Source organism: Macaca fascicularis, chromosome 5, assembly GCF_037993035.2.
Source record: "Macaca fascicularis isolate 582-1 chromosome 5, T2T-MFA8v1.1".
Lineage (NCBI taxonomy): Eukaryota > Metazoa > Chordata > Mammalia > Primates > Cercopithecidae > Macaca > Macaca fascicularis.
In genome coordinates, this window is record NC_088379.1 from 7678832 (window position 1) to 7696065 (window position 17234).

Here is a 17234-nt window from a genome sequence, read left to right on the forward strand (position 1 = left end):
AAGAGTTGAGGCTTGAGAGCCTCAACCTAGATTTAAGAGGATGTATGGAAATGTCTGGATGTCCAGGTAGAAGTCTGCTGCAGGGGTGGAGCCCTCATCAAGAACTTCCACTAGGGAAGTGTGAAGGAGAAAAGTGGGGTTGGAGCCCCCACACGGAGTCCCCACTGAGGCACTGCCTAATGGAGCTGTGAGAAGAGGGCCATCATTCTCCAGACCCCAGAATGATATATCCTCCATAGCTTGCACTGTGTACCTAGAAAAGCCACAGGCACTCAATGCCAACCTGTGAAAGCAGCTGAGGGGGCTGTACCCTGCAGAGCAACAGAACCAGAGATGCCCAAGGCCTTGGGAACCCACCCCTTGCATCAATGTGACCTGGATGTGAGACATGGAGTCAAAGGAGATTATTTTTGAGCTTTAAGCTTTAATGACTTTCCTGCTGGGTTTTGGACTTGCATGAAGCCCCTTTGTTTTAGCTGATTTCTCCCTTTTGGAACAGTTGTATTTACCCAATGCCTGTAATGCCCATTGTATCTTGGAAGTAACTAACCGGTTTTTTATTTTACAGGCTCATAGGTGGAAGGGACTGGTCTTATCTCAGATGAGACTCTGGACTTTCGAGTTAATGCTGGAATGAGTTAAGACTTTGGGGGACTGTTGGGAAGGCATGATTGTATTTTGAAATGTGAGAAGAACATGATATTTGGGAGGGGCTGGAGGTGAAATAATATGGTTTGTCTGTGTTCCTGCCCAAATCTGATGTCTAATTGTAATCCTCAGTATTGGAAGAGGGGCCTGGTAGGAGGCAATTGGATCATAACAGTGGATTTCCCCTTTGCTGTTCTTGTAATAATGAATTAGTTTTTACAAGATCTGGTTGTTTATAAAAGTGTAGCACTTCCCCCAACTCATGCCAGCCATGTGAAGATGTGCTTGCTTCCCCTTCACCTCCTGCCACGATTATAAGTTTCCTGAGGTCTTCCTAGACATGCTTCCTGAACAGCCTGTGGAATTGTGAGTCAATTAAACCTCTTTTCTTCATAAATTACCCAGTCTCAGGTAGTTCTTCATAGCAGTGTGAGAATGGACTAACACAGCTCCACCTCCTAACACCATCACCTTGGGGATTAGGGTTTCAACCTTTGAATTTTGGGGGGACACAAACATTCAGGCCATAGCACTCCCCCACCAAGGGAGGTGCAGTGATTATGTGAAGGGTGAATTTAGGGTGAGCAAACTGGCCCTACTTAGCTTGGCTCTCCCTAGGTTCCTCTTACCAGGAATGGGACCTCTCTCCTGGTCCTCCAAGCTCTTGGTCTGACTTGGGCAGTCCCTCACTCCATACTGGGTGGGTGGGGGGACTTGGTGGTGAATCTGTCTCTGTCTGGGTCCCTTATTAGGGAAGCCCTTACTAGCCTTTCTCAGGGATGTGGGTGATATCTTGGTCTCTGTCTGTTACTTTCTTGTTTTATTTCTTATTGTTAAAATCCCATACAGAGAAGACAGGGGTGTTATGAATTGAATTGTGTCCCTTTTCCCCCCAAAATTCACACACCGAAGTCCAAATTCCAAGTACCACAGAATGTGGCCTTATCTGGAAATAGTGTCATCACAGATGTCATTCATTACGATGAAGTCATATTGAAATGGGGTGGGCCCCAAATCCAGTATGACTGGTGTCCTTATCAAAAGGAGAAATTTGGATGCTGACATGCACACAAGGAGAATGCCATGTGAAGAGCAGAGTTATGCTACCACAAGTCAAGAAGCTGCCAGAACTAGAAGGTGGCCCTGGAGCGGAGCCTTCCCCACCCACTTCAGAGGAAGCAGGGTCATGCTGACACCATGATCCTGAACTTTCAGCCTCTAGAACTGTGAGACAATATTGTTTTTGCTGCTTAAGCCTGTCAGTTGTGGGGCTTTATTATGGTAGCCCTAGAAAATACAGAGGCTATTTGCTGGCATCCTCAGTGTCTCACATACCATGTCTTCAGGACTTTAACACCCTCCCTTGGCACAGTGCTGCAGCAGAAGCCCCGTTTCTGGCAGCTCACTGGAAAGAATCTTACTACAATCTTCCTCAGGAGACGCAGAACAGCTTTAAAGTGCATTACTATGTGCTTATTCTTACAGTCTTGGGACCCATATGGTTCCAAGACATCCACCATTGGCTCCTCAGGCTTAACAGAAACATCTCAGCCTTCCAAATTGTATGAGTGGCTTCCTTTCTCTTTCTTCTCAACTGCTACAATCCCCACGTCTGATGTTTCATAAACAGTACATGCCCAAGTTTTTAGTTTCCTGTAGTCTCTTCCTCCTGGCATGCTGGGGGTAGCACATACAATGTTTTGACAAGAGAAAAGGGGGTGTCGACATGGCTGGCCATGGCCATTTTGGGGAGCACTCATCACATTTATCAACAAATATGTTAGCAACAGATGGGGAGGCAATTCTTTGAAACGAGTTCAGTTAATGAGTGTTATAAAATACAGTACATTAACAGAAAATTTGAGGTGCAATAAGGTCACCAGATCAGGAGATGACTGATAGTTTGTTACAGTTCCCAAGAATGGGGGCAGGCCACATCATGGGCAGGGGAGACAGGGAAGCATCAGGGAAGCATCAGGGCCGCTCAGGAGGATGGGGAGTGGGGAAATGTGGGCCAGAGCCTTTATTGTGGTTTCCATGGGAAGGAATGGGTGAGGCAAGGTTAGCAAGCTTAGGATTGACTAGTCTGAGTAATTTCAGTGGACTCTGGGTTCTAGGGGCTGTCTCTAGTTTTCCGGTACCTGGGGGAATTAGGGGAGGTGAGGAGGGGCCTGGAACATAAAATTCCTAGGACAGCAGATAAAGAAGGTGTTGGGGGTATGGTTCTGGATTGGTTGGTTGATATCTGAAAAGTATGCCTTAGGGCAAGTTGTTTACCAGCTCTAGGATTGGCCAGCCCTGGGCAGGGCAGTCAATCAGTTTAGCAAGGCTCCAGAGGTCAAAACTTCAGAATACAGAAAATACAAGACATGGATCATTCAATAAAGAAAACAAATCCACTCTGACCACATGGCTGCTGCATTGCCAGCTGCTGAAGATCCAGATCAGGTTTCTGAACCCCACTGTGCCCGTCCCACAGTCACAAGAAATGAGTGTGTACCTCTGAAATGTGTACCACAGTCACAAGAAATGAGTGTGTACCCTCAAAGGCTCTACTGACCTCCAGTATGATTCAGGATCCAATGTACATGTCCCTTCCTCCAGGAAGCCCTCCTGCACTACTCTCCTGGCCTCAGTGACCTGCTGGCCACAGCCCCATGCTTGCTCTGTCCTGGCCTTGACCCCAATGGGTCATCATCAACTGTTTACATTTCTACTCCTCCCACAGCCTTGGCTGCAGATTAGATCCACCTGGGAACAGTAAAAGATCCCACTACTCAGCACCCTGTTCTGTATAGGAATCAAATGAGAGCTTCTGGAGGTGGGGCCTTGGGACCCAGGTGACATGCCACCAGGACAGAGAACAGCCACCCCAGACCATGAGGTCCTCGGCCACAGGGACTCTGCCTCCTGTGGTCACTGGGCACAATGCCCAGTTCGCAACAAGCGAACCACTTCCCAAATACAGAAGAGGACGAGGACTACATTCTTCATTGTCATCATCAATGATCTTTGAACCAGAGCCCTCAGTGGCACTTAAGGGCAAAATACAGCCTCTTTCCTTCTGTCTCTCACTCTTCTCTCCTTGCCCACCTTTGGGGGAGTCCAGCTCCTGTGTGGAAAGCACTAGCCCACCTGCCTGTGTATGTGGCTCCATCCATTCCATTTCCACTGGCCTCTTCCATCACCCTCGTGGTAGAAAACTGCATTAATGGCCTCAATTCTTCACCCCTCTCTGGATCACCCCATTGCCATGTGCCTTTGCAGTGTCCTCTCCCTCAGACTCTAGGTTTGGCCAAGTGACTTGCTTTGTCTCCTGCATTGGTGGCAAACACGACACAGGTGGAGGTTTGAGTGGTTGGGCTCTCCTGCTCTTGCTGCTGCTATGGCCATGAGCAGACCATGCAGATGAACTTGCAGGGGATGAGCTCAAGGAGCCGGGCTGAGTCACCCAGTGAGCCAGCTAAGGCCAGAGGGGATCGCCTGACAGCCAGTTGAGCCTCAGACATTGGAGTGGGTTTAGCCAACATCAACAGCACTGCCTACCCAACCTTGGTCTTAGGAGCAAGCCCAGCCAAGATCAGCCCAGCCCAGCCTAGAGTCTCTCAACCCCAGGATACTGTGAGCTAAATGGATGTTTTTTTGTTTATGCCATTTAAGCTATGTGGTTATTCATTACTCAGCTTTATTGTACCAACAGAAAATTAATTCAGTTGCTTCTCCCTTCCTCTATGTCTTTAAATTCCCCATTGTCTTGATCTCACGATCCTTAGCCTAAAATGAACTCAGCTCTTTTCCCTGCCTTGTTCTGAGGTGCTGTATCTTCTCTTTCACTCTACTTTACCTCAATGCATGGTCTCTCTCTGCTTTTGCAGCTGGCTCAAAAACTCAAATCTCTGAGCAGAATTAAAATGTCCATTCTAAGACATAAAACCCTGAAAGATCAGAAAGCAAGGAAGACACTAGGGGAGCAGAGAAGCTTGTGAGAGATGCTTGGATTTTGTGTAACTAGCAGATCTTGGACATCATTAATAAAATATTAATGCATTTGTTTAATTATGTTTATATTTCACTTGAAACACAACTGACCAACTTGTTCTCTGAGAAAGTATTTAATGCAACCAGTGATGGAACTCTTGAAATAGCAATACACAGTTATTGGTTTGTGAAAGGTTTTGTCATGCAGTTTACAAAAGGTACAAGTAGATGCCACCACAAATGGGGTGCCCTTAGGACTCATTTAGGAACACATACTGTACTGCTCGTCTTATGGCTAGGTCATGTGTCATAGTAAAGGCTTTGAAGGCATAAGATTAATTGTAAATGTTAAAATCCTACAAAATAAACTGCTGTTGTATTCCTCAAACAGCCATTTCCCTCTTGTTTCTGCAGTTCTGCCCCACCGTCTCTACCACCTGTCCATCCAGGAACCTTCCTCTGTTTGGCCTTGTCATGCCTTTAGGATTCCACTGTCATGGGGCTGCCTCTAAGACAGCCCCTGCAGACACCTTTCCCTTTACCCTCTGCCCCTGACCTCTTCTGAGCTTCCCCACAATCTCCCCAACACCATGCAACCCACCAGCGTTGGGCCCTATTTGCCTTGTTCATCATTCTGTTATCCAGAACCTGGCACACAGCAGGTGCTCAAGAGTTGTTTACTGAAGGAAAGACAAAGGCAAGAATGTCCAGCTTTAGGCTCTGCTCTAAAAGCCAATCAGCTTCTCCACTTGGAAGAGCAGGTAAAGGAGGGCCATGGGCATAGACTCCCCTCTTTCCCTTCTCTCCCCAGAAAGGAGACTCCTCTTTTTCTGAGTGAAATTCCTTGCTCCTAAATTTATATTTGGTACCACCTGCAAAGCCACTCATTGAGTGTTGAAGGGGGGAAGGGTTATCAGCCAGTCACCTCTTAGTATGAAATACTATATTCAATGCTCAGTCCCACCAGCTAGCAGAGACTTTTTGATGAAATGGGAGGCTGGAGAGAGAGAAGACTGGATGCAGGGGCACTTGGGGAGTGTGTGGGGTGCTGCATAGCCAGAAGGCAGGGCTGGGACACTGTGAAGGCCAAGCAGGGGGTGGCAAAAGATGAGGAGCTCAAGGGGGCAGAATAGGATCCAGAAAGAATGTGGGAAAGGCTGAGGTGGAGGCTGAGAATGGGTGCAGAAAGGAAGGTGGGATGGGATGGATGGAAATCCCAAAGACAGGAAAGAGAAAACCTAGGGGACACCACCTGGGAGCAGCTCACCTGCCTGTATCTTTTGTGCAGCAGCTTCAGGGGAGCTGTGGCCAGGGGCTATGAGTATGGAGCCAGAACTATGAAGCCAGGCAGTCCTGGGTTACCTCCATACTCTCTGTGTCATGTTTTCTCATCAGTGCAATGGCTGGCTTATTGCTATTAATGTTTCTGCTTGAATTTTGCTTCTGCACCGCTTTGCAGGGCCTGGAAGTCTCCCCCTAGCAGTCTCTCTTAATCAACAGGACAGAGCCTTGCTGCCTGGAACCCAGTCTTGCAAACCCCTGCTTTCCAGACAGCCATGCAGAACCAGCCTCTGTGTCTTCTCACCTCTTTACCCTGCTCCTGTGATCTGACCTTGCCTGGACCTAAGCAGAGAAAGGGGACAGGAAGAGGGCAAGTTACCTACCCCTTCCCGAGCACTTGCATACTGTGATGGGTGGCTGACCTTTGAGTCTCACCTGAGACGAGACTTTCACCTCCCTGCAAGGTGGGTCGATTACTTCTGCGTCACTGCTGGGAAGGCTGAGACACAGAGGCACAGCCACTGGCCCAAGGACACTCAGCTGGCTGGGGGCTCAGCTGAGTGCCACATCTGAAGATCCTGACTTTTAGATACAAACTGGAGACGTTGCTTTTGCTTCCTTTCCAGGCTTGATTTGGATCCTCAGCTCTGTCCATGCCCCAGGCATCTTGGGGCCACTGCTGACCTTCCATTCAGGAGCACAGTGAGTTCAATCCTACTGCCCCCAAAGCACTTAGTCTGGTTCCAGCATCTGATGCAGAGATGCAAATGGTCCCATCCACCACTCCTGTACATAGGGATGCACACTATGAGGTGAGGATGCCCCAAGCTATGCTGATGGCACCTGGAAGGTTCGAGAGGAGCTTAGATAGAACCATGACCTCAGTCTGCAGGGGTGGGAAAGGAGGGCGGGAGAGCTATGTAGAAAACGTCCCTTCATTCATCCCTGAAGGACTCAGCAGGGATGATAATCCCTACTTTAGAAGAATCCCCACCTGCTCCCTCCAGCGAACCCCGTGTTAGGCCCTGAGAGACGGGCCCCTGAAGCAATGCCAGTGAATTTAGTTTTCAAGGCTATAAGGCTCCTGTTGGCATTAGCCGCAATTGTATTGTCAAGTCCACTGAGCATTCTTGGTCTGAGCCCTAGGCTCATGGTTCTTAAACTTTGTTGGGCATCCCATCCCCAGAATTCTGATCCAGAACACAGGAGCCCAGGCTTGCTGAAGCAGGACCAGGCCTGACCTCTGATTTTTACCAGGTCCCCCCAGGTAAAATTCTGGTAAGGCCAGAGTTAGAGAGCCATTGACTTGGTGCCTTGCTACTCAAAGTGTGGTCCACGGACCAGTAGCATCAGCCACCTGGGAGCTTTGCAGACTCTGGAGTTTGCAGAGTCTAGTCCCATCTCAGACTTACTAAGTCAGTTTGAGAAGATGTCTAGAAGATCTGTGTGCACATAAAGGAAATTTTGAGAAGCCCGACATAGCCGATAGATGAGTAAATGCTTAGTGGATTATCAAGTATTAAGCTCTGCTTGCTAGAAATGAGTGTGCACTCTCATTTCACCCCCGTGAACACCCTGCAAGGGAGGGGCCTTTTCCCCATTTTACAGAAAATTACATTGAGGCTCAGAGAGGTGGGTGACTTCTGAAGCCACACGTTCATAGGTGACGGAGCTGGGGTTGGAACTCCAGGACCCCATGCTCATCCTCACGGCGGCTCTGTCGTCCTCACACAGGAATACGAACAGCAATGACTTCCGATGTGAACACTTTAAATAATTTGATTCAACTTACCACGGCAGAACACGGACCAGAAATTTACACAGATGTTCATCCACGAGGATTGAAACAAGAGAAGGTTTCTAGCCAATACTAATGTCCAACTCAGCAAGACCCAACCCGCACTCCCGCACCATTTCCCAGTGCCTCAAACTTTCCACTGAGAGTCCCTGTAAAGGATTCATAGCAGGCTTACCGTGTTCATCCAGCAGGATGTTATCTGGCTTGATGTCTCTGTAAAAGAAAACAAAGAAGCTGGCAATGTGGTTCCTGAGCCCACAGATGAGTACATCCACAAGCGCCGCATCAGGACAAATGCTGGCAACACCCAGGCTGCTCACCTCTCCCTGACCTGAGGCCTCAGACAGGGAGCGTGACAGTAATTGGTAAGATAATGGGATGCCTGTGTTCTTATCGCCTCTTCTCTTTCCTGGAAGTGCAAGTAGATTGTTTGAATATTTTTTTCCTGAATATTCTTAATTTTTAGCCTCTCAGCTCCAGCTGTAATGGTAACAGCAGTGATTGCTCACTGAGCATGTGATCAGTGCCAGCAAAGGGAGGCACCTGCCCACCCTGAGGTAGCTGAACCATCCCACCAGGGCTCCCTGCAGGTGTCATGGCATCCACTTGAGCTCAATGAGGGTTTGGAAGTTGTCGTGGTCAGAGATGGGCAAACTATGGCTCTTGGCCAAATCCAGCCCTGGGCCAGTTTTTGTATGGCCTGGGAGCTAAGAATCACTTTAACATCTTTAAAGCACTGTAAAAACAAAACAACATATACACACACACACACCCATGCACACACAGAAGAACATGCAACAGAGATTAACGTGGTCGTCAAAGCCTCAAGTGTTGATTATCTGGCCCTTTATGGAGAAAGTTTCCTGACCTCTTTTAAGAGTAACATAGTGACACACATGGGGCAAAATCTGGGCTAAGGAGTTTCTGGAAAGTTCTGCTCTACATCACCATTAGAACAAAAGGCCTCTCAATTCCAAGTGAAACATTTTGAAGGCTGAGGCTTTGCTTTCTTTACGTCTACATGCCTGTACCTAGCACAGTGCCTGACACGGTGGTAGACACATGTGAAACACTACCAAGTATAAGGATGGAAGAATGAAAGTGAGAGAAGAACAACTTCAGCCCCAGCTTACTTATTATTGACGCGTACACACTTGGTGAAGCTCTGCATTAAAACCATAGATTTTACAAATGCATAAATTTTCACTCATTTATAACAAATGTCAAATCTACTGAGACTAATGATAGCTTTCTTCAAAATAAAGAGCAACTGCTCCTGAGTTTATCAAATATTAACTCTACCCGAAAACACACTGTGGTAATTGGTAGTAATGCAATGCAATGCCTATGGGTTTGGGGATGAAAGAAGCACTTAACCTATACATTTAAATTTTTATTTTCATTGTGACTTTTCAAGCCCATGAGTACTGAGGAGCACTGAGTATGTGGGCCCCTGCTGCCGAGGTCACAAAGCCTCCACTGTGAACAAAGAGATTACTGCAGAGACACACATGGAGCCACATGGGAGGGATGAACTTGATAACTTATAAAACTAAAACAAAAGGCAGAAGGCCTAGAGTCAAGTGCTTGTGAATGAAGTCAGCAAATGCTTGGTCCCTGCCCAGGGTGGCTCCCAGCAGGATTTCTCAACAAAAGATGAGAAAAGAGAAAAGAAAATACGTGTCAAGAATGAAAACACAGCAGCAAATGCTCAAGCTTTATCTCTTAAGGTATCACCGGGACTGAGATGATTTAATGTGTGGTGTGGGGACCAGGGAGGATGTGGCTGTGGCCCAGGGAATGTGAGCTACAAAATGCCTACAAGGGCCACAGCCTAAAGATAGAGTTAGAGTCAGGACACAGGTGAGGTGAGGGTGGGATGACAGACCCAAGAAGATGTGATCTGGTGTACTGGGTTGAATGGTGTCCCTCCAAAATTCATGTCCACCCAGAACCTCAGAATGGGACCCTATATGGAAATGGAGTCTTTGCAGAGGCAATTACTTAAGGATCTCGAGATGAATTATCTTGGATTTAGGGAGGACTCTAAAGACTCGTGTCTTTATAGGAGCAAAGTAGGGGGAGGGATTTGGATGCAGACACAGGAGAGAAGGCGGCCATGGGGAGATGAAAGCAGAGACTGGAGTGATGCAGCCATAAACCAGGAATGCCTGGAGTCACCCAGAGCTGCAACAGGCCAGGAGTGGATTCCCTCCTGAACCTCCAGAATAAGCACAGCCATGACTCCACTTTGATTTTGGACTTCTGGCCAGAATCATGAGAGAATAAATTTGCACTGTTTTAAGCCACCAATTTTGCAGTAATTTGCTGTGGCAGTCCCAGGAACCTAACACAACTGGCACGGTGGAAGGAGAGCTGATAGAGGGGAGGGCAAACCTCAAAGGGCAGCTAGGGCCCCACTAACCACAGCATGGCCTTGGACAAGCCCAGTGCCTGGCCGCGCCCCCACATCCACATTGCACTGGCTCACAGTGTCTCATATCCTGAGAACAGAATGGGGCACAGATGTGCCCAGCTTGGTTCCTAGACCCCACAGAGCCAAGGAAAGGGGCTGTTCTGTTTGGGAGAGTTCAGTCCATGAGCTGGACTATCTGCATGATCCCTGCCTCTGCCTCAGTTTCCTTTGCTGTGTGGATTAAATACCTGATACATAACACACATTGCTTCTGTGCTGGCTCTTAGCACAGAGTTGAATCTCAAGCATTTACGGGGTGTCCCCTTTGTGGTCACGAAGGACATGTCGTGAACAAGACAGACCCAGCCAAATGGAGCTTGCATTCTAGGAGGAGAGGCAGGCCAGAAGGCACAGGAATCAATGGCAGGATTATAAACTGGGGCAGGTGAAGAAGGCAAACCAGAGTCTAGAAAAAAGACTAATAGAGGGACCCTAGTTTTGGTAGATGCTCAGGAAGACCTTTAAGAAGAGGTGACATTGGGTTGACAACTGAATGGCAAGAAAAGGTCAGCTGTGTACCATCTAGTGAGCAAGTTCTCATTTTGCAGATGAGGAAGTAGGAGGATGAGAGAATAAATGATCTGGCCTGTGATGTGGTTCTAGCCATGGAAGCTGACAAAGGTGATGGGTGTCACCCTGTTAATTCGGTTATGTCACAGGGCAAAGTTGGTGGGATGGCAGTCCCGGGATTATATTACATTGTATGACTCTGTCTTGGCAGACTGGAGTGAGAGCTCAAGACATGAGCTGCCATGTGGGAGCCAGCCACATGGCGGGGAATGTAGGTGTCCCTGGGAGGAAGAATGACCACTGGCCTATGTGTTGCAAGAGAACGGGACCTCAGTTCCGCAGCCACAAGAGCTGAATCTGCCAACAACCACAAGAGCCTGGGAGAGGACCCCACACCCTGTTCCCGAAAGGAGTGCAGCCTGGGCATGTGGATTGTAGTTTTGTTAGACCCTATGCAGACGATCCAGTTAAGCTCACCTGGACTCCTGGGCCATGGAAATGGAGGGAAAATAAATAACAACTTATTTTAAGTTGTTAGGTTAGTGGTAATTAGCTGCACAGCAACAGAAAATTAATTCTCTAGCTATATGATCTTGGGCCACTTACTCTGAGCCTCATTTTCCTCATTTGGGAAATGGGAACACAGCAGCAGCCATCTCACTGTTGCTGAGTGTACAATGACATTTGTTCAGTGCTTCACACAGTCCCAGTGCAGTGTGGAAGAAGTGCTGAAATAAGTCACAGTGATGGGACTGTCATTGCTCTTTCAAAAACAGCTGGGGAGAACTCAGAGACAGACTGGCAGATTCTTGAGCCTTTAGCAAATTAGGTCTCTTTCAAAGGAGACTTGCTGGACAGACGCCTGCAAAGCTGCGTGGAGGAGATGGAGAATCTCAATTACTTGAGATTTAATAAGAATAGCATTTTATGGGGAAAGCATCTTAGCAGAGCCTTTAGTTTAGCCAGTTTCAGGACCGTTTCCTCCAGCTCTGTTTTTCACATCGATCATATCTCAGCTCCAGCGCGTCATCCTGTTGAAAATGGGTTTGAACGTTCAGAAAGGGCATTAGGAGCATTGCGTGGATGGGAAGGCGGTGACGATGTTTTCTGAGGACAGGCCCATAATTTCAGAGCTGGGCAAAATGACACTTTGATGGAAAGTATGCATGCAGAGCTATAAAACCCAGCGCTGCTCTTGAATTATTCCCCAGCCCTCAAATAAAACAAAGCATAAAATGTCAGCTGGGCTATTTTAAAAAACAGCATAGAAATGGCTCTGATCCAGAGGTACCCATGCCCAGACTGCCAAGCAGGGCCACCAGGATGTTTCTGCATGTGTCTTTTGGCAGGGGGCTTCTCAATATTCTATGCTGGCAATCTTAAGCAGCAGCAAAGAGAAATACAAAAACCTGGAGGGGAAAGCTAAACTAAGTGAAGTAAAAATCTGTGGCTATTTTATCACTAGTGAAGGGAACATGCTATCCATATTCATGCAAGAGGGAAAGGGAGGTAGTAAAGGACAGAGAAGAGAGACTTGAGATCCAGTCCTGAGTCTGCCTCTTGCTGACCATGCAGACAGGAGCACACTGCCCTGGGTGAATGATAGGGTTTGGATCTGTGTCCCCGCCCAAATCTCATGTCAAATTGTAATCCCCAGTGTTGGAGGTGGGGCCTGGTGGGAGGTGACTGGATCATGGGGGTGGTTTCTCCTGAATGGTTTCGCACCATCCCCTTGGTGCTATTGTCATGACAGTGAGTTGTGGCTGTTTAACAGTGTGTAGCACCTCCCCCAATGTCTCTCTTGTTCCTGCTCCTGTCATGTAAGACGTGCCTGCTTCCACTTTGCCTTCTGCCATGATCGTAAGTTTCCTGAGGCCTCCCCAGAATCTAAGCAGATGCTGCCATGCTTCCTGTACTGTCTTCAGAACCATAAGTCAATGAAACCTTTTTTCTTTATAAACAACCCAGTCTCCAGTATTTATAACAATGTGAGAATGGACTAAGACAATGAACATTAGCTTCCTCACCTATAAGTTGGGTAATAATGCCCTCTCTACGGCTACAGTGAGGATTGGATGAGATGGTTCTTACGACAGCAACCAGCACAGGGCCAGGCACATGGAAAGGCACAATTGTTAATAATAACAGAGTCGGGCAAAGACATTTCAGTAGGAGGCTGAGCCAACAGAACAGGCACTGGGGAAGGATGACCAAAGGCATTTATTGGGGGTTGGGGAGGAATGGGAGGGCTTCACCTTGGCTGTTGACCTCTGCCTTAGCCAGCTTGAATGGGACTTTGCACCCATCCATCAGCAAGCTGATGTGGGATAGGATGCTAAGGAACTTGGTTCTCAAGTTTTAGAATCTCTCACTGTATTGGCATGGATCATTCTCCTAGAAACTGAGTGACAATTAAGAAATGACAACACATCAGCTCTACTCATTAAATATCACTTCTTTCACCCTTCTGTCTCCTGCTTCTTGTGGAGGTGGGGACCATGTACAAACAGCAGCCCCCAACACGATGCTTCAGTGTTAACAGCAGTACTGACAGTATTAACAGCTAAACTTTATTGAGTGTTGGTCGTATGTCAGGGACAATCTGAAGTGTGTTATGTGGATTTAGCCACGTGCAGTGTAGATACTTGTTACCAGGTGCTGGGGAGGCACTCCATATGTCACCATCTTGACACGACTCTTAGAGACAGGTATTGCTACTCCTATTTTACTGATAAAGAGAGAACTATTTCAGAGGGTCAGTGATGTGTCTGGTTCCTCCTTGTGATTTATCAAAGGTCAAACACTGGTAGAGATAAGACCTACTCTCACGTTGGTCTCTAGATCAATGTTCTCTCTCTGTGGGTGGGGAAATGAAAAAAAATAAATGAGTGTTCCCAGAATTCTAAAGTAGGCAGTAATAATCTGAGGAACATGCTTATAATAAAGATCTGATTTGATTTTTAAATTAATTAATTTATTATTATTTTTTGAGATGCAGTCTTGCTTTGTCACCCAGGCTGGAGTGTAGTGGCGTGATCTTAGCTCACTGCAACCTCTGCTTCCTGAATTCCAGTGATTCTCGTGCCTCAGCTTCCCAAGTAGCTGGGATTACAGGCATGTGCCACCACATCTGATTAATTTTTGTATTTTTAATACAGACAGGGTATCACCATGCTGGCCAAGTTGGTCTCAAACTCCTGACTTCAAGTGATCCACCCGCCTTGGCCTTCCAAAGTGCTGGGATTACAGGCGTGAGCCACCGTGCTTGTTCTGATTTGATTTTTAAAAATTATGTTATTCACATTTCAGGAAACTTTTCATTTATTACACAATCCACATGCAAGGTTGCATTTCTTTTTTAACATGACTCAAATGTCCTTACAAAGCACAAATCTCATCCTGTCCCTTCTTTACATAAATCCTCCAAATGGCCGTGGTGCCTATGGTGCTGGGGCCAGACTCCAGATTTGATGTTTCAATATAATCTCAGAGATGAAAAGTGAACACTGAGGTGTACTTGTCCGCTTTAAAATCTGACAACTAAGGTCATTCATGATAACCGCCAAGTGCTGCCATCATATGTGCATGAGAGGGGAGGCAGAGGGAGCCATTCTAGCTCAGAAGAGTCACAAAGACACAATTTTAGATGGAAGCACAGTTGTCACGTGTCCCGGGCCCATTCATGGTCATGTGTTTAGAAAGCACTGACCCAATGGCCAGACTCCAAAGGCCTTCAGGCATTTCCTTATCTGGCCACTAGGCTTGGCCCTCTGCGCCCTGTGGCCCAGCCAGGCCAGACCACCTTGAGTGCTCTGGGTGCCTCAGTCTTTCCCTGGCCTTATCTCTGGATGGCACATCCTCTTCCCTACTGAACTCTGACCCAGGTTTTAGGACACAGCTCAGCTGCAATCTCCTCCTGGGATACTGTCGAGGGTTGAAGAATGTCTCTGCAAAATTCATGTCACCCAGCTACCTGATAATGTGATCTTATTTAGAAATAGTGTCTTTGCAAGAAAGTGTGTGTCTATATGTGCCAGCAAATAGTGTCTTTGCCAGAAAACTATTACTTTGCTAGTAAGGTAGTTCTGTCTTGCATATAAGTTAAGAGGAAGTTGTCCTGGATTAGGCTGAACCCTAAATCCAGGGACTGGTGCCCTTATAAGAAGAGAGAAAAGAGACACAGGTAGACACAGAAGAGAAGGCCACATAGAGGAGAGACACAGAGGAGAAGGACAGAGGTAGCATGTGGAGTGATGCATCTAACAGCCCATGGCATAGCACGGATTGCCCAAGACCACTGGAAACTGGGAGAGAGGCGGGGGACTTCTCTCTGAGCCTCCAGGAGAACCAACTGTACCCACACCTTGATTTTGGACTTCTGACCTCCCCTCCTGAACTGCAAACAAATACACTTCTGTTGATTAAAGCCACCCAGTCTGTGCTACTTAAAGACCTCCTCTGGCCCCCTGCACCTCACTGCTTTCCTATGTCCTGGTACTGATGGTACAGCTTGACATTGTCCATTTACTCCCTGCTGTCAGGAGACCAGGTACACACAGAGGAGAAGGCCACGTGAAGACAGACGCAGAGGGACCAGAAGAGCACCAGCCTTCTGAGTGGGGCCAGGCCGCTATTCAGAAAAGGGTTACTGAAAATATGAAAAAATGAAAGACCTTACATAAGGGCTGCACATGGCCTCCTCCAACTTTGAAGCTTGTGAAGCTCCCAGGGTCCTCAACCCTCTGGGACCTTGACTTCACCTTGACAAATGGGGCAGGAAGCACCAATGTGAAAGGGGAAATTTGGCAGCTCCTGTAGATGCAGCCTCTGCCCAAACTGCCCATTGCAATTGGGATGGCTGTGGCCAGCAGACCTGAGCCCCACTGAGTGTGTCTTCTCTGCCAATGACTGTCCCAGGCACTTGGCATGTGCTTCTCGTGTAATCCTCACAACCACCCATATCAGGGACTCGCCACTGCAATAACAATCACTACAAATGGAGTGACTCCAAACAACTCACATTCATTCTCTCACAGTTCTGGAGGGTGGAAGTTTAAAGTGAACCTCAGGGGCTAAGTCAACAGAGGAGCTCTATTCTTTGCCTTCTTAGGTTCTGGAGGCTGCCCAGGTTCCCTGACTGCTAGCACCTCCTTGAGGCACTCCCACCTCTGCTCCTGCAGCTGTATCTCCTACTGCTTTTCTGACTCTATCACCTGCTTGTTGGCAAGAGCCTTGTGACTCCACTGGGCCCACCTGGATAATCCAGGAGAATCTTCCTACATGGTGATCCTCACCTAAATCACACCTGCAAAGTCCCTTTTGCCCTGTAAGGTGACACAGGCACAGGTTATGAGGATTAGGATGTGGCATCTTTGGGGGGACATTTTCAGTCTACTGCACAGCCCTTCCAGGTAGTGTGATGGATTGCTGTTCCACCAAATTTCTATGTGGAGGTCCCTATTCCCAGTGTTTCTGAATGCAACCATATCTGGAGACAGGGTCTTTCAAGAGGTGATTAAGGTAAAGTGAGGACATTAGAGTGGACTCAAATCCAATCTGACTGGTGTCTTTGTAAGAAGAGGACAGTAGTATTCATGGAGAGACATTAGGGGCCTGTGTGCAGAGGAACAGCCTTGTGAAGAGCAGCAAGAAGGCGGCCATCTGCAATCCAAGGAGCGAGGCCTCAGAGGAAACCAACCCTGCTGGCGCCCTTGTCCTGGACTTCCAGCTTCCAGAACTGTGAGAAGATTAATTTCCGTTGTTTAAGCTGCCCAGCCTGTGGTATTTTGTACAGCAGCTTTAGCAGACAATCACAGGTAGGCAGTTTTGTTACCCGTATTTTACTGTACAATGAAACCAAGGTGAGAGGAGTTGTCACAGAGTCCGTATGTGGGACAGCCCGGATACACCAGTTAGAGATCCATGATTTAATTTGAAGGCATGGAAGCAGTTTTTTAAATGTACACACAGCCTAAAAATGTAGTTCTGTCTTATATCTATTGTAAAACCCCATGCTGCTATTCAAATCATTTTATTCTTGCTTCGTCCTTTGGGAGAGAAAATGAATCCAGTCAAGTCATGCTTGGGGGTTGTTGATTATTATTTTTTAATCCTGCAAAGAACAAACATCAGCCTGGTTGACAATGATTAATTCAGTTCAAAAGCTGTGCCACTCCACGGGGGCCTGGATGTTAACTTGGCTACTAAGGCAATTGCATTCAGCTAATTATTCCCAAGTATATCTCATGGAGATTTCAAAGCTTTTGGGATTCACAAATATGTGCAAGGATGCACCAGGCTCAATTAATTCCTTCATGAATGGATGAGCCCTGTGACGCACCTCCCTTGGCCCAATGAGGGAGTCATCTTCTTAAGAAGCTCGGACCTTCTCAGTCCACGTAGCCTGCACAGACCCACCCATCTCAGTTTTCTTTCTTTCTACTTCCAACTAGAACACTAAATTGCAATGACAGATCTGTGAGTCAGCCTGCTACACCAGACCCTGAGCTCCCCAAGGCTGGAGCCATGATAGTAGCACACGGA

At 47.4% G+C, this 17234-nt stretch overlaps 1 protein-coding gene across 7 annotated transcripts in view; it reads right to left on the bottom strand.

The window, feature by feature from the left end:
* Nucleotides 1–17234, bottom strand: part of STK32B (serine/threonine kinase 32B) — a 408290-nt gene that overhangs the window by 83222 nt on the left and 307834 nt on the right. For all 7 annotated transcript variants that reach the window (XM_005554457.5, XM_005554455.5, XM_065544765.2 and 4 more), the window contains exon 5: nt 7881–7918. In XM_005554457.5, coding sequence (XP_005554514.3) covers nt 7881–7918 — 38 coding nt within the window. The remainder of the gene's footprint in view (nt 1–7880; nt 7919–17234) is intronic.